Source organism: Sminthopsis crassicaudata, chromosome 5 (genome assembly GCF_048593235.1).
Source record: "Sminthopsis crassicaudata isolate SCR6 chromosome 5, ASM4859323v1, whole genome shotgun sequence".
Lineage (NCBI taxonomy): Eukaryota > Metazoa > Chordata > Mammalia > Dasyuromorphia > Dasyuridae > Sminthopsis > Sminthopsis crassicaudata.
The window spans coordinates 42,181,643-42,207,046 of record NC_133621.1 but is presented as its reverse complement, the minus strand read 5'-3'; the positions used below and the strand labels follow the sequence as shown (position 1 = coordinate 42,207,046).

The 25,404-nt window shown below is 34.2% G+C and overlaps 1 protein-coding gene across 3 annotated transcripts in view; it reads left to right on the top strand.

Moving 5' to 3' along the window:
* ULK4 (unc-51 like kinase 4) overlaps positions 1–25,404 on the top strand; it is a 624,778-nt gene that overhangs the window by 208,417 nt on the left and 390,957 nt on the right. For all 3 annotated transcript variants that reach the window (XM_074272175.1, XM_074272174.1, XM_074272171.1), the window contains exons 26-27: positions 9,717–9,768; positions 9,871–9,965. In XM_074272175.1, the coding sequence (XP_074128276.1) occupies positions 9,717–9,768; positions 9,871–9,965 (147 nt within the window). The remainder of the gene's footprint in view (positions 1–9,716; positions 9,769–9,870; positions 9,966–25,404) is intronic.

Genomic DNA, 25,404 nt, shown 5'->3' with positions numbered 1-25,404 from the left:
AGGAAGGACTTTATAACGGAGGGGAAAATGGGAAAGGGGTAAGTGGGCAGCATTTGACTTCACTCATCTAAATTGGTTTAAAGAGGGAATATATACATGCACATACATATGCCCATGTAGATATATATGAATATATGTACGTATGTATAGATGTGTATAGATGTATATATATGTGTGTTTATATATATATATATATACATATATATACATACATGTTTATACATATATACACATTTATATATCTCAGTTGGTAATAGAAATCTATTTTACCCCACAGGGAAGTAGGATGGGAAGTTGAAAAGAACAAGAGAGTGTGATAAAATAGAGGTTAAAGAAGATAGTAGTCAGAAGCAAAACAGGAGGGACAGGATAAATAGAGAGACAAGGATAAACAGAAGAAAATATGATGGAAAGAAATAACAGTAATCATAACTGTGAATGTGAATGGGATGAATGCCATAAAAACAAAGTATAAAACAAAACTAAGCCATAAAATAGAAGGAGAATGGATGAGAAATCAGAATACAACAATATGATTTTTGTTTGTTTTTATTTTTACCAAAAAACCACACTTGAAGAAAGACACACACACACAGAGTTAAACTAAGGCACTAGAGTAGAATCTATTATGAAGTAAAAAGATAATCATCTTAGACAAGGCAAAAACAAAAGTAGACTTAATTCAAAGAGATAAACAGGGAAACCACATTTTGCTACATATACAATGAAGTAATTAATACTTGACATACATCCACCTAACGGCAAAATATCCAAATTCTTAAAGGAAAAGTTAAGTGAATTATAGTAGGAAATAGACAGTAAAATCATACTAGTTGGAGTCTTTAAATTTCCCCTCTCAGAGGTAAATAAATTTAACCTTAAATAAGAAAGAAATTAAGGAGATGAATAGAATTTAAAAAAAATTAATATGCCAGACCTCTACAAAAAAAAAATTGGTAATAGAAAGGTGTTAGGTTCTTACTAAGTGCTAAGCTGGTACTTAACAATTCTCTAGCTCAGAGTTCACACCTTTAGTTCAAATCTTTAAGGGATTCTACACCTTTGAAGGAATACTCTAAAGGAGCTTGCTTATTGGCCAGTAAGGAGTTCCCACAAGCCCATTCTCTGGGAGGATATAAGGAGCCACCAAGGGACATTGAGTTTGGACGGCAGTCTGTAAGGAGAGAGTCTAGATTGGGATAAGAACAAGATTTCCCGAGAGAACTTCAGGGAAGCTCGAGGAGATTCAGAGCCAGAATTCAGGAAGAAGAGGATTCGGGATTCTACCTTCGCTCTGGCTGGAGGCTCCAGAAGCCTCCCAAGAAACCTGCTCACAGAGGAAAGGATTTACAGAAAAAGCCTCCCCCCAGAGAAGGATTATAATTGAGAGACGACAAGACCTTTACAGAAAGGAATCTGCTTTTTTTTTCTCAGCTATACATGACACCTTCACAAAAATTGATCACATAGGGCATAAAAACCTCAAAATCAAAAAGCTGAAAAACAGAAAGTTTAAATGCATCCTTTTAAGATTATAAGAAAAATTACATTTGAAGAGGGCCATTGAAGAATAAATTTAAAACTAATTGGAAGCTAAATAATATAATCTTAATGAGTGGGTCAAAGATTAAATCATAGAAATAATATTTTCTTTAATTAGACAACATTCCTAAATTTATGAGATGTAGTCAACGCAGTAGTTAGGGGAAAATTTATATCTGAGTGTGTACATCAATAGAAGAGAGAGAGTAGATCAATGAAATTGGGCACACAACTAAAAAAATACTAGAAAAGGAACAAATTAAAATTTTAGAATCAAACACCAAAGTGGAATTACTGAAAAATCAAAGAAGAGGTTAATAAAACTGTAAGTAAAAAACATTGAACTAATAAATAAAATTAGGAACTGGTTTTAAGGGGAGGAAATACTTAAACCATTGGTTAATTTGATTTTTTTAAGAGAAAGAGAGATGAAAACCAAATGATCAGTATCAAGAATAAAAAGAGTAAATGCTTCCTCAATAAAAATGAAATTAAAACAATTAGTAGGAGTAATAATTTTGTCCAGTTATATAACAGTAAAACAAACAATTTCAGTGAAACACAAGACTATCTATAATAATATAAATTGCCCAGATTTGCAGAGGAGAAAATAGAATACTTAAATAACTTCATCTTAGAAAAAGAAATTGAACAAGCCATAAATGAGCTCCCTAAGAAAAATGCCAAAGGACCAGATGAATTTACAACTGAATTCTACCATATATTTTAGGAACAATTAATTCCAATATTATATCTACTATTTGGATATTTGTCTTTTTATGACAAAAACATGGTTTTAATAGCTAAACCATGAAGAGCTAAAAGAGAAAGAAAACTATAGACCAATTTCTGTAATGAATATTGATGTAAAATTTTAAATAAAATGCTAGCTAAGACATTACAGAAATATATGACAAAGATCATATACTATGATCAGGTAGGATTTACTAAGAATACTAAAAATGGGGTGAGCTTAGTAAAGAATGAAGGGGGGAATGCAGTATTAGGAAACTTTCAGCATAATTACAAAACCAATAGAAATCATATGATTATCTCAATAGGTGCATAAAAAGCTTTTGACAAAATACAACACTCACTCCAATAAAAAACACTAGAGAGGATAGGAGGGAGCTTTCCTTAAAATATTAAGCAGTATCTATCTAAAGCTAGGGACAAGCCTTATCTGTAATGGTTATAAATTTGAAGTCTTCCCATAAAGATTAGGAATGAAGCAAAAATGTCCATTATCAATACTATTATCAATATTGTACTAGAAATACTAGTTCTAGTAATAAGACAAGAAGAAGAAATTGAAGGAAAATAGGCATTGAGGAAACTCAACTATCACTTTTTGCAAATGATATCTTAGAGAATCAATTAAAAGTTAGTTGGAATAATTTCAAGAGAATTGCAAGATATAAAATAGATATAAAATAAATCCATGTAAATCATTAGCATTTCTATATGCTATATACCAATAAAAGTCAACAGAAAAACACAGAAAGAGAAATTCTATTTAAAGTAACTGCAGACAGTATAAAATACTTGGGAGTCTTATCTGCCAAGACAAATCCAAAGATTATATGAATACAATTTCATAATTCTTTTCCACATGATTACATAAATATTAATTGCTCATGGGTAGGCCCAGCCTGTATAAGAAAACCTAAGTTAATTTACTTGTTTAATGCAATACTAATGAAACTATTAAAGAGTTACTTTATAGAAAGAGAGAGAATAGTAGAGAAAATAGTACAGAATTCATTTGGAAGAACAAAAGGTCAAGAATATCAAGGGAATCAATGAAAAAAAGGTTAAAAAAGAATTAGCAGTATCAGAACTTAAAGTGTATTGCATAGCAGTAATCATCAAAACAATTTGCTACTGATGAGAAAATAGAATGAAGGTCCCCTGAATAGATCAATTACACAATATACAATAGTAAATGACCATTATATAATATTTAATAAATCCAAACATCTATACTTTTTTTTTAAGAAGTAAGAACTCAACATTTGACAAAAATTCCTCAGAAAACTAGAAACTAGTTTGCTGGAAACTATAAATAAATGAGGAGAGCTTAGAAAAATGTTCCTGTCATGTCTATGAATAAGGGAAAAATTTAGTACCAAACTTGAAGTAGAGAAAGTTATAATAATTAAAATAGATAATTTCAAATATATAAAATTAAAAAAAAAAACTTTTGCACAAACAAAATCAATGCCAAAATTAGAAAGAAAACAGAAAATGGGGGAGATTTCATAACAGATTTGTCTGATAAAGTCCTCATTTCTCAAGTATATAAGGAACTAAGCCAAATTTATTAAAACAAGAAGCATTTCCCAGTTGATAAATAGTCAAATGATATAAACAGGAAGTTTTCAGAAGAAGATATCAAAACTATCAATAGTCACATATAAAGTGCTCTAAATCCTTGTTGATTAGAAAAATACAAATTCAGACAACTCAGAAATTCCATCACACATTTATCAGGGTGGCTGACATGATAGAAAAACAGCAAATGCTGGAAGGGATGTGGAAAAAATAGGGTCAGTAATACATTGTTGGTAGAGCTACAAACTGATTCAACCATTCTAGAGAACAACTTGGAATTATATCTAAAGAGCTATAAAACAGTATATACATTTTGAATCAGCAATACCACTGCTAGGTCTATATCCCAAAAGGATCTATTTTTGTAAAAATATTTAATGCAATTCTTTTTGTGGTAATAAAGAGTTGGAAATTGATGGGATGGCCATCCATTGGAGAACAGTTGGCCAAATTGTAGATGATCATGATAAAATATTATTGTAGTATAAGACATATGAGCAGAATGATTTCAGAAAACCTTGGGAAGACATAAATGAACTGATACAAAATGAAGTGAGCAGAACTAGGAGCACACTGTTCACAGTAACATATTGTAAGGATGATCAAATGTGAGACTCAGTTATTCTGATCAAGGCAGTGTTCCAAGACAATTCCAAAAGACTTGATGAAAAAGGCTGTCTACCTCTACAGAGACAACTAATGAGCTCTGAAAGTAGATTGAAGCATATTTTTTTTACTCTTTATTTTTATTGTTTTACTTAGTGCTTTCCTTTGAAACAATTCTAATAAAGAAATGTGTTTTACATGGCTTTACATGTATTTGTTGTTGTTCGTTTCAGTCATGTCTGACTCTGTGACCCCATTTGAGATTTTCTTGGCAAAGAAAATGGAGTGGTTTGCTATTTCCTTCTTCTGTTCATTTTACAGAAGAGGAAACTGAGGCAAGCAAAATTAAATTAATTGCCCAGAGTCACACAATTAATATGTGTCTGAGATTGGATTGGAACTCAGGAAGAGTGTTTTTGAATCCAGTCCTGGTACTCTCTCCATTTGCCTGTTTAAGGAAGAACACAGGGTTGGAGGGAAGGAGAAAATTTGCAACTCAAAATTTAAAAAAAATTGTTATCAATTTTAAAAATGTACTTGAGAAATATTTTTTTTAAAAATAAGAAAAAATATTTTTTAAAAAGGTGTAACCCTGAATTCTCCCTTTTCAACTACTTTTATTAAGCCCTGGATTCAGGAAGGGAGTAACAGAACTTATGCTTCCAATGTGGCTGCTTTATTACTGGAATCCTTACCCCGAATGTTCCCTTCAGATCAAAGTCTCTCAGCCCATATCCTTGGCTGTCTCTGTTCCTTTCTGTAGCTCTCCAAAAATGAGTCTCCCACCTTCCAGGTTCCAATTCTATTGCCTTTAGGAGGAAGTATATCCTCCTCTACTTGTTATTTAAAGTATCCCATTGCTTCTCATCACACACTCCACACTTCAGCCTGAGTGGCACAATAACAGCAGTTCCCTGAGCTCAGGGCTTTATCTTGTGCATCTTTGACTTCCAAAAGCTTTCTCTGACCTTTGCAGTGCACCATCTAGGGTCCTGGCATCTGCGCAGAACCATTACAGATTCTTTAAGTGCTCACAGTTTCTCTTTCTTCAAATTATATTAATTTCACTTATGTTTTGTAAAACATAAGTTCCTTGCCAGTGAAAATTGTTTATTTTTAGTCCTTGCATTCTTAGCACCTAGCATTGTGTCTGGCATGTAGTAGGTACTTAATGTTTGTTTAGTTGCATTTAATTGATAACTGTACAATAAAATATTAGAAAGCAAGTCAGGCAAGTTTGGTTCTTGAGGTTTTTGAATTAGGCTATGTTGGTTAATAAGAGATTTTGACATTGCGAATATATTTTGGGGACATAATGTTGTACAACATTGTGTTCATCATGACCGACCTTTTCACAATGTTGCTTGATTAATGAGCTAGAAAAGACCACTTGGATTATTTACACTTCATCTTCTGTTTTGATTAGTTCACAAGCAGCTGATGGTTGACAGAAAATTAACTTGTGGCTTTTACTTGGACCCAACAGAAAAATTCAACATTATTGATGTTTGGAGGAAAAATGAAATTCCTACCTCTAATCAGAAAGGCTAAGTTTTAAATTAAAAAAAAGAGAAAAAAATTCTTCTAATTCCATATAACTTTAATAGTTATAGATCATATAGTTACAGATAGTTACAGATCATATGATAGATCCCTACAAATGATGATTACAAATGTAAATAATTATCAGCAGCAACAATCAAAATGTTTTTCCCAAGTGCTGCTTTGCAAAGGATTTTGATTACTGGTCAAATAAAGATGATAACCCTATTTATTGGGTGGCAATTAGTGGCAGGCTTTCTTTTTCTCTCTGATTTTCAGTGAATTTCTTTCTTCTTTCACCAAATGTCTGTTGAGCACCTCCCATGTGCAGTGCCCTATTCTAGACCTCGAGAGGAAATAGATTCATCAGAATCCTTGATTACAAGAAGCCTATGGAGTAATAGGGAAGATCAAATATGTATATAGATGATAAATAGATAAGGAATACAAGTATAAGGTTATTGAGAAGTGGAATATGTGGTTTAATGAAAAGTCTGCTGCTCAGGAGGGACCTTATTTTTCCCCCAACTCTGACATTTCCTGGTTATAGGACCCTGAGAAAGTCACTTAACACTGCCAGTCTCACTTTCCTCATCTCTATAATGGGTAGGATGATATTTAGAGTTCCTACCTCTCGGCAGTGCTTGTCAAACTTGAAGCTATATAAATGTGAGCTCTTGTTAACACGTCTGCCTCCTTCAACACCGGGACATCTGAGGGGATTATTTCCAAAGTGAGCCCAGCAGATCAGCATCAGGGTTGGGCAGGCTCCATGCCCAGGTCAGCCTGGGTGCCAGCCTTGACAGCTGGTCCTGAAGTCAGAATTAGAGGCCTGGCCTCTACACTTCCCAACTTGAGGATGCTGGGAAAGCATGGGGCTTCTGTGAGATGGAAAGGCTTTTATTATCCAGGCTCAAAGATGCAAACCTTCAACAAGTTCCCCAGATGTGGGTCCTGGTCGTATTTTTGTTATTACCAATTCCTATATTAGGGGTTTGTGGGTGAGCATTAGTGGAGAACTTGGTTTGATGAGGAGAAGAATGGGGGTCCAGGGCAGAGTGAGCCCCCAGAGAGAGCAGATGGCGGGTGAGCTTTTACAGGGAGTCATCCATCGAGAGAGGGTGTCAGGGAAGTGGAGGTGAAAGGTTGCTGATGGGAAGGGTCTGTGGCCTGGCTGGGGCTGCACATGGAAAAGCGTTTTTTTCCTGAACTTTTTGGCTCCAGCGAGGAGGCTGATGGGAATTACTGTGCTTATCTCAGGGAATGTGCTGTATAAAGCCCTGCCATCTTGGAATTAATAAGCTCTGTTGGATGTGGTCCCAGAACAACTGGGATTAACAGTGTAACTGAAGAGTGGAGTTGAAGCTCTAGGTTCGAGAAGGCCCCAGAGCTCTCTGCCTTCTCTGGACTGACATAGCAGGATCAGGAAAACAGGGGGTGTAGCAAAAGAAGGCAGGAGCTTCGGCATGAGAACTCTGGAGGCAGCATCCCAGTGTTTCAGGATATATCTGGAGCTTTGTAGTTAGAGGGGTACTGGCTGAAAGACCTTGACCACATCAAGCATATTGGGTTCTCAGGATGAAAAAGCCCCTCCTTTGGCTAGGACCCTGAGCTGGATGCTAGGGATATGAGGAGAAACCTGTAAATCAACTAATCAACTTCTGTCTCCATTCGAGCAGGGTATACCACAGGCCACATGCCAAAATTCCAGTGGCTCTCTGACAGCTAGCTCCGTCTCCCCATCCTTGTGACCCGTTTGGGTGCCTACAGCTGTATATGTCAGAGACAGGAGTTAAATCCAAGCCTTTCTGACGCCAACATATGCTCTGAATTGCCTCCTCTGAGTTGGTATGGTGTGCATAGGAATAAATAAATTTATTTTAAAAAAGAAATAACTCAAACTATAAAAAAAAACTCACAAAATTACCATATAATCATGAAAAATGTTATTTCCCTGTTGGATCAATGATTGTATTAATCTGTAATATTAGACCATTATTTATAATATTAGTCCATAACATGCTTTATCACTTATTAAGTTATCAAATCAGAAAAAGATATCGCCTGAAAATATCACATATAAACTCTCACTGTTATTTACAGCATACTTTTCTCTTAGCTCCTAAACTTTAACTTAGTGAAATATAATGGATGGTAAAACAAATTGTGGAGAGGATTGCTCCCTTACTGGCAACTAGAAATCTGTAGCGTGTCCTTTGTATCACGTTTGAAAGTCACATCCTGGTGTAAAAATGAAATCAGAAGAGTGGAAATAAAGGACAGAGGAGCATTAGGAAGAACAGTTTAGCATTTACTCATCCCCAATCATTAATATTTCATCCTCCCAGCTTCTCAGTGGGGCCATTGAAGAATATTTTGGTACCTGGGGCATAATACTGGGTCACTTTGGAAGCTCCTCGTAAGCTGGTGGGAATATTCACTGCATCTCCTTCCTTTTGGCAGCTTCCTTGTAGGGGTGCCAGAGACGGGCTTTTTGTTTTCCCTGGATTTTTAAATGATCCTGTTTAAGGTGAAGAGAGAGCATCAGAGGAGAGCTTCAGTACTTGTTTCTCAGGCTATTTCTTGTCAGCAGCGTGGTTAGAACAGCTCCCTGGTTCTCTGCACCTTCTGAATTGTACTCAGCCCTGCGTCCCTCACGTTGGGGTGCAGCCAGTCAAATCCTGCTGGTCCTAGTCATAACGTCCACATTGCCATTCTCTTTTGTTGGCCCTGATCTGGAAATCCTTCCAATGAAGTAAATCTCTGTTTTTAATTCCTGCCTCTGATTCCCAAACCCAGAAGACCATCTCCCTTCCTTCTTCCAAAGTTAAAACTCACTTCGCCCTTGAGCAATACAGCCTGCCTGTGTTCAGCTTCTTGTTCCTTGGTTCCAGAAACTTTAGGGACACATGTTTATAATTCTCTCCAGCCTCATTAGCTTTAAGGTTTATGATTTCCATTTATGCATCATATTTTTATTTTACCCATTCCTAGCTCCATGATTGATTTTTAAGACAATCTATACCACCTAATACTCAAGTCTGCATATGGTGGACAACCAGTAAACACTGTCTGACTGAATATTCTCACTTCTGCTTGATGTTGTCTGTTTGGGAATATCGGCTTTAATCTTCATTTATAACTTCTGCCCATGTGCCTATTCCCTTAACTTAGATTCATAGCTCTTGGTGTGTTCGAGGAAGATCTGGCGGCCACAAATCTGACTTTTGTATAAGTGGAATCATACATTACATGGTTTAATGACTAATCATTAAGTTAGATTTTGACATTATGTAAATATTCTTCCATTTACTGCTTTTGTAAGTTTTTTCAACTTTACACTTATACTCAGTCTACTTTAATACTTTACATAAAAATATATGTAACTATAAATATGTATAAAATGTGCAAATATGTATAAATATGCATATAATGATCCTGGATAAGTATGCATTGCATATTTATGTATGTATAATGGGGATGTGTGTATATTGTGTCTATGTTTATATATGTGTAATTGGTCCTGGCAGTATAGCAGTATTGATCTAAATGTTTAGCTATGTGGATAGCACTTAATGTCATAAGTGAATTGTTTAATAAGGAAAAACAGTGGTTCTTTATGCTTAGCAATAATCACTTGTATTTTGGAAGTTATATTTATGTCAATTTAAAAATTATTTTTTATTTTACAGAATCATATTAAGTCCATAGACTCAGGAGAGACCAATATAGATGGAGCTATAGGTAATATTTCCTAAGTCCATTTTTACCTTTTCATTTAAAGTATTTTGGCATTATGTTTTATATCATAATAATAAAATCTTGTAATGATCATTTTATTCCTAGGTCCTACAGCATCAGAAGAATTGATCAAGATTACTTTATTAGCTTTTGAAGCAGTAACACAACATCCGGTCTTGCTGACACATTTTCGCTCTACGGTCAGTTCTGCTTTTTTTTTTTTTTTTTTTTTTTTGGTAGAATGTGATTTAATTCTTTATTACAAATGATTCAAATCAGTGCAGTTTCTATTTCCACACTTTCACAATACTGTTTCTTGAAGCAGTTACTATAAAGCTTTGTGTAGTCTGGAACATAGCAATATTTTGGAAAAATTATTAATCTGTTCATTGAGTAAGTTCTTCATAATGCAGGATTTCCAAGTAATATATTGATAAATTAGCATTGTTCTTAAATAATAATGTTTTACTATATTAAGGGTTATATTGGAGCTCAAGACAGAACTTTGGATTTAATTCCACAAACATTTATTGAGTCCTTGCTAAGACATAGTTCTAGGTTATTAGGTGAGGAAAAAAATGAATAAGCCCTGTTCCTTGCCTCAGAGAGCTTATGGAGACCTTTTCCTCTGGCCATTTCTTATAGCTCCCTTCCTTCCCAAAGCCCATGAAGAGAAGCTGTTCTGCTGGATGTCTGATATCAGACACTAAGAGTATGCCTTGGGCTAAGCCAGTTTTTCTGTTTGTCTGTCTAGTTCCAGCTGAGATCTACAGAACCAAGGGGAATGAAAAATATACAGTGGGATGGGAACTGGATCAGAACCGTTTGGGTCCAGATTAGATTTAAGTTGGATCCAGTTTAAGTTCCACCCCCCTTCCTTTATCTGGTGCCTCCTAAAAGTTAGTTCTCTTTACTTTTCTTTGAACTATTGCGCTATAGGAATATGTCACTATCCTTTCCTGGGCCTCTGGTTTTACTTCTTCAAAATGGAGATGATGACATTTTTATTGCCATATTTTAAAATGAGGAAAGCTCATAATAATCTTTAAATAGCATATATATATATATATATATATATATATATATATATATATATATATATATATATATATATATATATATATATATATATGTAGATATCCATACATTAAGAGTGCTGTCAAACAGGCTTTTCTTCCCAAGTTTAATTATTATAATTTTCATGATTTTCATGACAGCTATAGTGGAGGCCCTGGGGTCAGGGCCCTTTGCTGACACATGCTGGTTCTTTGAGCTGGGAATGCCACATAAGGGTTTGGGGCATCAAGGGATCTCTCCAAGATGGATTCTGGGGAGAAGGAGTTTTGCTACAAGGAGTTTTCTTCATCTGGTATTTCCTTCTGCCTGGGACAGCAGAGTCCACTGCCTAACCTTGTTTCTGTAATTAGGAAGAGTCATTTTTGACTCTTGGAAAATTATCACCAACCTTCCTTGATCATTTGCATAGCAATCCTTTCTCCTTTCTTCCAGTGAATCTTTAGTTACCCAGTTATGATCTTAAATCTGTTTCCTTAATGAAAAAATGTCCTGAATTTAATGAGTTAAGTTGGAAGATCTTTCAGTAACTGTCTTCCATTTAACTTGAAGCTTAATTAGTTTATTACCAGATGAAGAGACTCTGGCATACTAATTATTTGATATACAGCCTGCATTATTGTGGAGAAAACTGTTGCTTCATCTTACATGATGCATACAAAATATTTTTAGAATGCTGTAACTCATGGGATATCGTCTAATTACCTCTTCAGGATCATGACTGGAATCCATGAATATAAATACACTGTAGTGGATATAGGAACACAGTAAGTGCCATTTGAAAAGTTAAAGTAAACCATATTAAAAGATCCAAAGAAATACTTCATTATACAGAAAGATAGTTTTTATGTTGACCAAAAGTGTTTCTCTCAGTGTTGGTCCTGGATTTCAGGATAGTTTAATTATATAAAGCTGGTAACAATTAGTGTTTTAAAGAGCACTGAAAAGTATCAGACTGTTTTTATTTTTAGTGAAAAGGATAACTATTAGGTTTTTTTTAAAAAAGGAGCACAAAACATATGATTTCCATATTAGGAGTGTTGGACAAATATATCCCAAATGCATTTCTACAGTAGCTAAAGAATTAACTAAGTCCTAAAACTGATATGTTTATTATTTGTTTCTGAACAATTTGGTTTTTGACAGTCTACTATTAGATATTCCTTATGCCATGGTTTCAGTTTCACAGTCTGCAAAGGGATAAATAAGGTCTTTGTTACTTATTAAAATATTCATTAATTTGTAGATAATCTCCAACTTTATTTATGCTTGACTTATATACACCCATTACAAACAAATGTCTACCCTTCCTCTATCAATCAGGCCCGGCCTCGGATTTTTAGCCTTAGTTTTATCATCCAGTCTTCCCTCTCAAGGCTATTTCTTCTCTCTGTTTTACTCTTTGCTTTACAGTACTCTCCTGAGCACTGATGGTGGTAGACAAATCAAGCTTGAATCTTAGTTTCATTTTAAAGACAGCTTCATTTTACTCCAGTCTTCATTTATATATACATGGACCTGAATTTTATATGGAATTAAGTTTAAGGGGAAGCAGAACAACAACAAAAAGAATTAGAGGTGGGGGCATCTGTTTTACCTTTTGACTGTAATTAGCAAGCCAGATTGTTCTAAAAAGTGACTCTTGGAGTCCCAACCTTCTGCAGCTTTTTGCCTCTATCCCAATCCTCCCTACGTCTTCCCTTGTGCTCCCTCAGCACCATTATGTTCCGAAGTCCCTTCCCATAAGGTCTGTTGTCAGTGGTTTGAAACAGAGGCCCAAATGCCTTTGCAGTGGGAACTTAACCTTCTAAGATAGAATTCTAAACTAATTTTCTTTTAGAAACTTGATGCCTTTGTTCTATGGTGTTTTGGGTGGGGTAGATCATGGATCATAGATCAATCACAGGATTTTAGAGCTGGGTATCACTTTAATTATAATCAGAATTTTTAACTTCCATGAGGACAGACATCCTATGCTCTGCAAATAGAAGGTGCTTAATAATTATTTCTTGAACTGAATTAATTGTAGTCTAACTACCTGCCTATCTCCTCCTGTATAATTAAGATATCGAGGCCCACACAATTAAGTGATTTGCCCAAAGTCATAAACCTAATTAGGAGCAGAGCCAGTGCTATCTTTCAGGTCTATATGAAGTACTAAATTGACTTTTGTTTACAGACACTCTGAAAAATGCAGTCAAATTTTGAACAACTACCTTAGGAAAAAAACTTTTGGAATATAACCCCTAGTTATGTTAGGGACATAATCAAAATCTCATCCTTTTGCAGGTGTTGAAAGTGGAAATCTAATACTAAGAAACAATCAGGAGATTGATTATCAAAACTAAATTGGTTAGAATTGGGTGTATTGTGCATATTTATTTTTTATTTCAAATTCAACCTTTTCCTAAAATGATCCTTTCACTATTATTAATAGTCTCAAAATAAACTCAAAAGAAATGAGGTTCCTTTATAATTATTTAAAAAAAGGAATTGGAAGATCAGGATTGTGATAGGTGATCTATTTGAGTCTTGCCATGTATAGTCTGTAAATCTTTGCTTTGTGACACTAAAATTTTATATTTTAAGACATGATCAATAGCTCTGTCAAAAGTTGAACTAATTTATTTCATCTATATTTTATTATTTGATAAATTTTCCCATTGATATTTGATCATTTAAACTGTGCCGATCTAAACACTGCCTTGTAGTTATCAATGAGGATGCTTCTATTTAACAAATAAATCAAGAACTCCAATCTTCTGATCTCCAAACCAGTGTTTTTATTTTTTATTCATTATTCTTCTTGTTTGTTTATAAATGGATGCTTGTTTTTCTGTGTACTTGAACTTTTTTAGTTTATGATCACCCTAAGGATCTTCTTTTTTTTTGACAATCATCTGGAACATACATTTCCCAGCTCATTTGAGCCTTTTCCGTAATTCTACAAATTGGAAAATAAAAACAAAAAGATTTGAGAAATGATTGAAACTTGTCATTATATTTTCCTCTTTAATTCTGCCCAAAACTTGTCCTAAATCCTGTCCAAGTCAGGATAGCAATCCAACAAACCCTTCCTGGTTTTTTTGAGGGATTAGGAGGAGGGAGATACCTGAGTTCTTATGCAGATGGAAAATAGAAACCCAATTGGACTAGAACTCTGAATACAAGTAATAGAGATTCTGGAAAGACTTATATGAACTGATGCAAAATGAAGTAAGCAGAACCAGGAGAACATCGTACACAGTAACAGCAATTTTGTACAATGAGCAATTGTGAAAGATTTAGCTATTCTCCACTATACAATGACCCAAGACAATGCTGAAGAATTCATGATGAAAAATGGTATTTACTTCCAAGGAAGGAAATGATGGAGTCTGAATACAGATTGAAAAATGTTTTTTTTTTAACTTTCTTTTTCTTTTTGTTTTGGTCTATGTTTTCTTTTGCAACATGGCCTATATAAATAATATGTTTTTCATGATTGCACATATATAATCTATATCTAGTTGCTTACTGTCTTAATGGGGAGGGAAGGAAAGAGTATGAAAATTGGGAACTCAAAATTAAAAAAAAAAGTTAAAATGTTTTTATATGTAATTTGAAAAATACCTAAAAATTTTCACATAAAAATTGATGGGTTTTAGTAATAAAAAATCAAATCTTGAACTTTTGTTCTTCCAGATGAACTTTTATTTTTTCTATCTCTGTAAAATAATTTCTTGGGAGTTTGGTATGGCACTGAATAAGTAGATTAATTTAGGTAATATGTCATTTTTATATTTGCACATTCATTGGCATTTTTTCACTAATTCCCTTGAGATTCTTGACCTTTTGTTCTTCCAGATGAACTTTGCTTTTATTTTTCCTATCTCTGTAAAATAATTTCTTGGGAGTTTGATTGATATGGCACTGAATAAGTAGATTAATTTAGGTAATATTGTCATTTTTATTATATTTGCTTGACTTACCCATGAGCACTTGATGTTTTTCCTGTTGATTAAACTGACTTTATTTGTGTGGAAAGTGTTTTGTAATTGTGTTCATATAGTTGCTGACTTTGCCTTGGCAAGTAGATTCCCCAAAATTTCATATTATATACAGTTATTTTAAATGGAATTTCTCTTTATGTCTATTGCTGCTGGACTTTGTTGATAATATATAAAATGCTTTTGATTTATGTGGATTTATTTTATATTCTAAAGCTTTGCTAAAGTTGCATATTGTTTCTAGTAGTTTTTAGTTGATTCTCTAGGATTTTCTAAATATATCAATATATCATCTGTAACGAGTGATGATTTGGCTTCCTCATTACTTACTCTAATCCCTTTAATTTCTTTTTTTTCTCTTATAGCCAAAGCTAATATTTCTCATACAATATTGAATAGCAATGGTGATAGTGGGCAGCCTTGTTTCACCCCTGATCTTATTGGGAATGGTTCTAGTTTATCTCTGTTACATATGATACTTGCTGATGGTTTTAAATAGATGGTACTGATCATTTTAAGGAAAACTCCATTCCTGTTCTCTTTAGTGTTTCTAATAAGAACAGGTGTTGAATTTTTTTCAAATACTTTTTCTGTATCTATTGAAATAATTATATGTTTTTTGTTAGTTTGTTTATTGATATAGGTAATTATGCTAATAGTTTTCCTAATATTGAACCAGCCCTGCATTTTTGATATAATTCCTATTTGGTCATGGTGTATTATCCTGAGTATAACTTGCTGTCATCTCTTTGATAATATTTTATTTAAGATTTTTGCATCAATATTCATTAGGGAAATTAGTCTATAATTTTCTTTCTCTGTTTTGACCCTACCTCATTTAGATATCTGTGTCATAAAAATAATTTGATAGGACTCCCTCTTTCCCTCTTTTTAAAAATAGTATTTAAATTAATTGTTCATTAAATGTTTGGTAGAATTCACATGTAAATCCATCTGGTCTTGGAAATTTTTTCTTAGAGCTTAATAGCTTGTTAAATTTCTTTTTTCTAAAATGGGACTATTTAAGTAATTTATTTCCTTTTCTATTAATCTGGACAATCTATATTTTTGTAAGTATTCATCCATTTCACTTAGATTATCAGATTTATTGACATGTAATTGGGCAAAATAGCTCCTAATTATTGCTCTAATTTCCTCATTAGTGGAAAGTTCTTTCTTTTCATTTTTGATACTAAATTCTTATTTTCTTTTTTCCTAATCAAATTGACTGAAGGTTTATCTATTTTGTTGAGTTTTTGTTTCGTTTTGTTTATTAATTCAATAGTTTTCCTACTTTCAGTTTTATTATTATCCCCTTTTATTTTCAGAAATTCAAATTTGCTATTTAGTTGGAGTTTTTTATTTGTTCTTTGTCTAATTTTTTTAGTTGCATGCCCAATTCATTTATCTTCTCTTTCTCTATTTTATGCAAGTAAGCATATAGAGATATATAAAACTTTCCCTAAGAACTGCTTTGGCTGCATCTCATAAATTTTAGTATGCTGTCTCATTATTGTCATTCTCTTGGATGAAATTATCAATTATGTCTATGATTTCTTGTTTCACCCATTCATTCTTTAGAATTAGATTATTTAGTTTCCAATTAATTTTTGGTCTATTTTCCCCTGGCTTTTTATTGCATGTAATTTTTTTTTTTGCATCATGATCTAAAAAATGTATTTATTATTTCTGCCTTTTTTCATTTCATTTTGAGATCTTTATGCCCTAATACGTCTTTAATTTTTGTATAAGTTCCATGTACTGCCAATTTATATATATATATATTCATTTCTTTCCCCTTTCAATTTTCTCCAAAGGTCTATCATACCTAACTTTTGTTTCCTTCTGGTGGTTTGCAGTATTTTCTCTTTAATTATAATTTTGAAATTTAACTATGAGGTTTCTTGGAGTTTTCATTTTGGAATCTCTTTCAGGAGATGATTGATGAATTCTTTCAATGGCTATTTTACCCTCTGGTTCCAGGACAAAAAGGAAGTTTCCTTGATCATTACCTGAAAGATGATATCTAGGCTCTTTTTTTTCATTATGATTTTCAGAGAGTCTAATAATTCTTAGATTGTCTCTTCTGGATCTATTTTCCAAGTCAGCTATTTTTTCCAGTGATTTATTTTACATTTTCTTCTATTTTTTTTTCATTTTTTGGGGTTTTGATTGATTCTCAAAGTCTCTTTGAGTCATTCACTTCCATTTGTTCAATTCTAAGTTTTAGTGAATTATTTTCTTCAGTTAGCTTTTGTATCTCCTTTTGCATTTGTCCAATTGAACTTTTAAATAGTGTTCTGTTCATTGAATTTTTTCCATTTTACAAATTCTGTTTTTTAAGAGTTGGTTTCTTTTTCAGATCTATTTTGTAAGGACTCATATGCTTTTTCCATTTCATCAAATCTATTTTGTAAGGAGTTAATATGATTTTTCCATCTCACTAAATCTATTTTTAAAGGAATTTTCTTCAGATAATTTCTCTGTTTGCTTTTCCAAACTCTCTTGCAAAGTTCTCATTTCCTTTTCTCCTTTGTTTTCTAACTCTTTTTTATTATCCTTTTTGAATTCTTCCAAGAGCACCTTGTGAGATGGCGACCAATTCATATCACTCTTTCCGGATTTATTTGGAGATGATTTGCTGTTAGGTCTTGAGGGCTTCAGGTCTATTCTCCATCTCCATATATAATCTCTATGGTCACAGTTCTTTTTGCTTTTTTGCTCATTTTTTAAGGTTGATGTCTGATTTTAGGACAAAGGGGAGATTGTCCCAACTTACTCTACAGGGGACAGTGGCATTACACTGCCCTGGGCTGGGGTTGCTGGCTTCCTTCTGGTGCTGAGTGGATGTAGTCAAGTCCTTTGTTATGCTGGGCTTCAGGGGCTCACTTTTTCTTTTGTAGTTGCCTTGTAGGTTTCACAGCTGGTCTGCTGATCCATTGGCTTCTGAACCAGGTCAGAGTAGCTGGCACTGATGTATTTTGGCTCAGAGCATCGCCATGGATTCCCTGGTGCCACAAGCCCTGGGTCTCTGTGCAGTGTCTGCCCTCAGCCGCTTCTTCTCCTGCTTGATTGAAACAGACCTTTCTTGAAGTTGTTAAAAAATTTTTTTGCTGGAAATTTGTTTCACTCAAAATATTTGTAGGTTCTGTTACTCCAGATCCCATTTAGAAACTTGATCTGTGTTGATCTGAGGGACTCCAGGAGTAGCTCAGATACAAACCTGCCTCCTCTCCGCCATCTTGGCTCTACCCCTACACTCTCCTTCATTCTTCTTCACTTTTTCCCATAAGAGTAGAATCATCTGCACATCTGAGATGGTTGATATTTCTCCCACCAATTTTAATTCTACCATTTAATTGATTCGTCATGACATTTTACATGACATACTTTGCATATAAGTTTTATAAATAAGGTAACTATCTACAGCCTTATTGTGCTACTTTTCCAATGTTCCATAAGAGGCAAGTAAGATAATTTGGCACTCCTGTCTCATTGAGGACTTGTCCTATTTTATTGTGTTCCTCACAGTTGAAGGTTTTAATATAGTCAAAGAAGCAAAAATAGATGTCTTTTTAGATCTTCCTTGCTTTTTTCCATTATCCAGCAAACCTTGTCAATTTGGTCTCTATTTCCTCTGCTTCTTTGAATTACCTTCCTTCAAATTAAGTGTGAATTTTGCAATAAGAAGCTCATGATCTGAATCACAGTCAGATCCAGGTCTTGTTTTAATTGACTGTATAGAACTTTGGCTGCAAAGTATATAATCAGTATGATTTTGATATTGACTATCTGGGGATGTCCATTTTGTAGAGTTGCCTTTTTGATTGCTGTGAAAAAAGTGTTATGACCAGAGAGATATCAACTTATCTAGACAAAACTATTTGTCTCTTCCCTGCTTTGTTTTGTATTTCAAGGTCAAAATTTCCTATTATTCTAATTATCTTTTTATTTCCTCATTTAGCATTTCAGTCCCTATGACCTTTTTTTTCAGAACTCTCCACTATGACACTTTAGTCTTGGGTAATCCCCCACGGCAGAGATCATAGTTTCATTGATCTAAACAAGCCCCTCTGTCACAGCAAGGCAGTAACTAAAGGGACCTGGAGAGGACTTTGGGTTTTTCTTGTGCTGATTTTAAAGGAGCTATTTTTCTGTCCTTCAAAGATCAGTCTTTTTCTTTCTACTCATGTTGAATTCATATACAATCAAATGTTTCATTTCATGTTGTTATCTTCATTCCTTAGAGTTTGTTCTTTTACTATCTTGTTTCATGATCCATTATCTATTAATAACATTGTTGATATATTTTGGCAGAATTCAGGAGTTAGGTAGAATATTGAATATGAAGTTTTGTTTGGAGAAGCTAGGTTTTTATGAATATGGATATGAATCTCTGTGCATTTTCCACTTTTCAAATTCAGGATGGCTAGCACCTTTATAGTCCTCTATTGTGAACTCAAAGTATAATGAGATTACTCCTGGATCCCATTAAATCCATTTCAATAATAATTATCAAGTGCCTGCTTTGTAGACTTTCCTAAACCAGATAGTCGTAATCTGATGTGCATTGATCCACTAGGAGGTCCTGCATAGATTTCAGGGGATCCATGAATTTGTATGAGAAGGAAAACAATATCTTTTTGCCCCTTACAAGCCTCTAAATTAAATTTAATATTTCCTTTAGTTTTCTTAAAATGTTATTCGGTTGAGGCTCTTCAGAGCTCCAGAAGAGTCCTTAGCTCACAGAAAGGCTGAGAACCTCTGTGTTGGACTGTACAGTTATAAAAACAAAATAGCCCAAGCTCTTGAGGGGACTACAGTTTATTGGAAAGAATAGAGTGGATGTGAAAATAAGGAAATATAAAATATGTAGAAGATAATACAAAGTAATTTCTAGTAGGATGATATGCTCATAATTGGGGGAAGTGAGTAAGGTCTTATGTGGGGATTAGTGCTAGAGATTTTTTTTTTTTTTTTTTTTTGTGAGACAATTGGGATTAAGTGGCTTTCCCAGGGTCACACCTCCAGGAAGTGTTAAGTGTCTGAGGCCAGATTTAAACTCAGGTTCTCCTGACTTCAAGGCTGGTGCTCTATCCACTGTGGCACCTAGCTGCCCCCTAGAGATCTTCTTTTAAAGGAAGTTAGGGATTCTTTGAGGGAGAGGGAACCATTTTTACAATAAAATTGGTAGGTGATATGCCATGTTCAGGGAGCAATTACAAGGAGAAAGATCCTAAAATAAAGTCTGTAAAGAGAGATAATAGGAAATAAGACTGGAATGGGAAATGGGAGTGAGGTTTTGGGGGGTTTTCAATGCCAGGAGAAGAATTTTGTATTTTACCAAAAAAGCAATAAGGAGATTCTTAAGGTGTTCGAGGAAGAATGGGTAGGTGATATCAGTAGTCGACTGGCACCTTTTCTTATATTTAATAAAATAGGGATGCTTTTTTTTTTTTGAGAAATATAACACATTGCATTTTGGACATGTTAGATTTGAAATGATTGTTCCTCTCTGAATGTAATTCAAGATCCTATTACTTTTTGTGCTTGTTTTATATTATACTATTGATCATTATGGGTTTCCAGTATACTATCTTTTAATATACTGGATCTTTTACAAATGATCTACTGTCTAGTGACAGGACTTTCACATTAGATTTTGAAAATTGACTTTTTGAGCCTAAGTCTAAGATTTTACATTTATCCCTAATAGATTTCATCTTCTTAGATTCACAATATTTGTGAATCATTAAGTTCACAATAATTATTTTTGGATTGGTGTTTGGAGTGTTCAGAAGGACTAGCCCTTGGGATGAGGGCTGCTGAGGCCTTATTGGGGCTGCTCGTCCCACCTTTGGGGTCCACCTAATTCTACCAGCTCCCATCATGTGGTCCGGTATGTGCAGATGGGCAAAACCAAGTCCAGTTTAACCCACAGGCCTCAAACCTGTTGGGGTAGCTAGCAGGATGTCCACCCCAAGCACGTGAAGAATTTCCTCAGAATGGGAAGAGGAGAACCATTTATTCCCATGGCCAGGAAGCTGGCTGTGGAGTGCTTGGAACCTGGTCAGGCTCAGAAGGTGCATCCCAGGCCATCCCAGGGTCGTGGCTTTTGTCCTGTCTGCTGGGCAGACTGGAAGAGATGGAGAGGCTGGTGACTTTGTGTGGCTCGGCCTCACTTTAATCCAGTTTATCTGCAGTCAGTGTAGCACTCGTGAAGTCATTGGTCCACTTTGAAAACAAAGGAAGAAACCAGCCAGAACACTAATTATCCCCCTCAGCTTTGTATCATCTTTAAATCTAAGAAGCATTTTAGATTTCTGAGTCTGCAGGCTGTCAGCAGCAGCAGCAGCAGCAGCATGAGCATTTATATAAAACTGCAAGGTTTGAGAGTACCCTGCACATATTTCATTTGACTCTCATAACTCTGTGAGGTAGACCCTACTGTTACCCCCATTTTAATGATGGAGAAATTGAGTCTATGAGAAGCCTAAATGATTTTTTGCTCAGTCAACGCAGAATTTGAACTCAGATCTGTCCTTTCTTCATGTCCGAAAATCTGTCAACTGCACTATTTAGCCACATAGCCACTTTATGGGACTATTATTCCTTCAGATTTTAAAAACAAAATCTCTTAAGGGATAATGATGGGCTCACATAGCTGTGGGAGTCTGCTAGGAAGTAGGAGCCTTTGAAATCATTTAGCTAAGGAAAACTTTGTCTAATAACTCCTCCCTTCTCAGAGGGGCTGCTGATTTCCACCTGAATCACCCTGCATGTCAAATCAGTGAAATTACCTTGCTGATAACTGGAGTGACCTGGTTATTTTTCTTTTCAGAAAACTTTTCACTTCATTTATGCCCTTACAACTTGTCTGAAGGTCAAGTTCAAGATGTGAAGTAATTCTAGCATAAAAGTTTAGATTTAAAAAAATCAAACCACCTAAGTGTGCCCTTATTAATTTAGACCATCATAGGATTTAATTATTTAAGAGACTTTTGAAATCATCTATTCTACTTCCCTCATTTGCTGAATGAGGTTACTAGGGCCCAGAGTTTACTTAAAACATCCCAATAGACTAATTGTTTTTGCCCTTTCCATTCTTTGTAAGCACATTATACACTGTGTGGTCTCCCTGCTCATAAGAAGCATAAATGTTTATGGTAGGTAGTTTCCCTAAGAGAAATTCGATTCTATCATAATTCAGTAATATACCTTGTTTTATTTAATACCCTTTCAAACCAAAATTGTAGATGGCTGTGGTTGGCATATTATATTAATAATGAATTTATATAGTTGGAAAAGTTAATACAGTATTTAGTACTATGAGAATCCTTATTACAGATTGTCAGTAAAATATGGTGAGGAGTTTAGAATTGAACCTCATATTTTCACCATATTAGTTGTTCGAGTTTGTAAATAAATGTTCAGGGTAGTGTACATTTAGTGAAATGGAGATAGAAATGATGAATTTTCATTTATGTGATTTGTAGAAATCATTAAATACTTTAGGAATAAAATCTCTAGTTTAAATTTAATTAGTTTAGCTGTGGTTAACCAACCAAATAAAATAAAATGTATATATGGATGTATATGTGTGTATTTAAAAACAACTAAAAAGTATATATATATATATATATATATATATATATATATATATATATATACACACATGTATATATATATATATATTCATACAAATTACACACATAATACATATGTATATATTATATTATATACAGTTTTCTTGTTTTTAAATTAAAACTATTTTCAAAACTTTCCCCCAGACATGAGCTTTATGAAGAAGAAAATTTGAATTTGCTCAAATTTTAATATTTCTGGATTTTCATGATTGTTAAATTCAAAATCAAATATTTAAAATTAATACATATTATCCTTTGGATATCATTTTCCTTATTTATAAACTGCAAGATTGGAGTGCTTGACCTCTAAGCTTCCTTTCAGTACAAGACTGTCATCTGTTAAAAAAAAAAATGTTATCTTGATTTTCTGCTTCTTCTTCCATTGAAAAAATATTAAAAAAAAGAAAAAGAAAATTCTCATAACAAATATACATAGTCCAACAAAACAACTTCCTGAAATATATGTTTTACAGTATTTTAGACCATTTAAGGCTTCTCTGGCAGGAGGTAGGTGACATTTCCTCTTCATTCTTTGATCTGATGATTTAACATTGTGTTAATCAAAGTTCTAAAGTCTTTCAAAGTTGTTTTTGCTGTAATGTTCTTTAGACCCTGTCATCTTATGTTTTGGGCCATAAAAAGATTTTACACAAGAGCAAATTCATTAAGGTTTGGAGACATTTCATTTGTGTATTTAATTCATATCTGACAGATTAAATGAATGCAAATGAGTTTCAAAGGCATTCCCTAATATCTTTCCTGTATTATATGACCAAAGCTATTATTAGCATCCCTCAGCTTATCTCTCTTATTATATTAGTTACAGGTAATGGACAATAGCATCAGGCAGAATTCAACGTTTGTTGTGCCTTAGCTATAAGATTTAAATTTCTTTTTGGAGGCCAAGGTTTGAATGGAATAACACAGAACATCACTCTTTCAGATTCTCTTTAAATACAGAGTTCAGGATGAATCACTTTTAGGACATGTCCTTGAATGAACTTTGAAGCTGCTGAACTTTTCATTTTGTTTGACCCTTTTATTTGGGAAACCATGGCCACTTTGATATTAGAGATTAAAATCCCTTGGGACTGATTTATGTTAGTATATTACTAAACCAACCGAAATATAGCCAGTGAATGAGGGTGTTTTATGGAACAAAGAACTCATCAGTGCATGTGCATAGAAGATTCATAAGGGTCACAGTGGAATTTTATCATGATAGAAAGTGTATTAATCATAAATTCTGTGAAAGATTTGTAAGGGCAAAGCACCGGAGAGTGAATCATGCGACTCTCCATTCCCCAAGTATATCCTTGGAGCACTTTCTCAGCCGGTCACATGTAGCTGCTCATTACAAAGTCAACTGGGTTGGTGGACAGCACCGTGTTGGTTGGATACCATCAAGAGCCGTTCTCTCGTTCTTCATACTGCATCACATCAGGCTCTTCAAATGGCTCCTTCACATAACGATGAACTGAAAAGAGCTTTTCAGCCCCATTTCTAGACACTCTTTTCTTGTTTCATTGTGATCTTTTCAGTTGTTACCAGTTACTGTCAATGCCGTGAAAGTAGAGATGTGTTTATAATAACATATGATGGCAGAGTTAGCAATGTCATAAGGCATTGTGTCCTGCAAAACATTATAGATGGATGACTCTCTAAAAGCCTAATCTGAATTGTCATTTTTAAGGTGATATTAATCCTTTTCCTCTTGCCAGCATTGTAAAGGAAATGCATCATATGCCCTGAAGCTCCAGAAGGGGTAAATTCTTAACTTGCTCATCTCCCTTTCAGTGAAGATATATAATTAGCAAAAGAGAGATGCTTTATAGCATAAATGCTTATAATAGTTAATAAGGAAATCTTTCATTTTATCAATCTTGTTATCTTGTAGATTTTCTACAGCTCTTGTCACACTCAGAATTGTCAGAGCAATGGTCTATCTCAAGGCTTAATAATCTTAAGTAGGCTGAGGAAACTAGGTACTTGTGTATAAGTTGTTATAATGTTTACTTATTGTCAAATTCATTTAAATTCAGTAATGTTAGTAGATGCCTACTGTAGAACAGGCACTGGTTTAGGTGTTGGAGATGATAGGTTAAAACAAAATCATCTCTGCCTTTATAGTTTACTGGGGAGATGTAATACACAGATTAGTAAATACAGGATATATTCAGAATAATGAAAGGAGAGGAAGAAAGGGGGAAAAAGAGAGAAACAAATCGAGACAGAGAGAGAAAGAGACAGATGGAAAGAGGAACAGAGTCAGAGAGAGTGCAGATGAGCACAGGGGCATAATTAGGAAGTCCTAGTGTGAGAAGTATCACATGAACTGTGCTTTGAAGTAAACCTGGGTTTCTGGGAAGTAGAGCTCCGGAGGAGGATGCATTCCAGGAAGAGACAGAGACCACTGTGGGGAAAGGCAAGAAAGTAGAAAGTGGGACATGATATAAAGGAAAGATCTAGCAGATTCAATGAATGAAAACCTGGAGAATGTAGGGGGAAATAGGGAGACTGGAAAATTAGGAGAGAGGCAGATCACACAGATGTACCTTGTTTTATTATATTTGCTTTATTGCACTTCACAGATATTCAGGGGTAAAGAGTTATTTCTGTTGCTCTTTTAAATAAATTGAAGCTTTGTGGCAATTCTGCATTGAACAGATCTATTGTATCCATTTTGATTCATATCTTTTTGTATCATTTTGATCATATCTTAGTAAATGGTATGAAATATTGATCTATCTACCAGCCTGTTTTCCAATTTTCTTAATAATTTTCTTCCTTTTTTTTAAACTAAACACTGTATTCTTATCCTAAAAGCTTAAATATTTATATTTTTCAAACACAACTTCATTATAATCATTTGCTACTTTGGGTTGTATGTCAACTCTGTTCCATTGATCCATCTCTCTACTTCTTAGCCA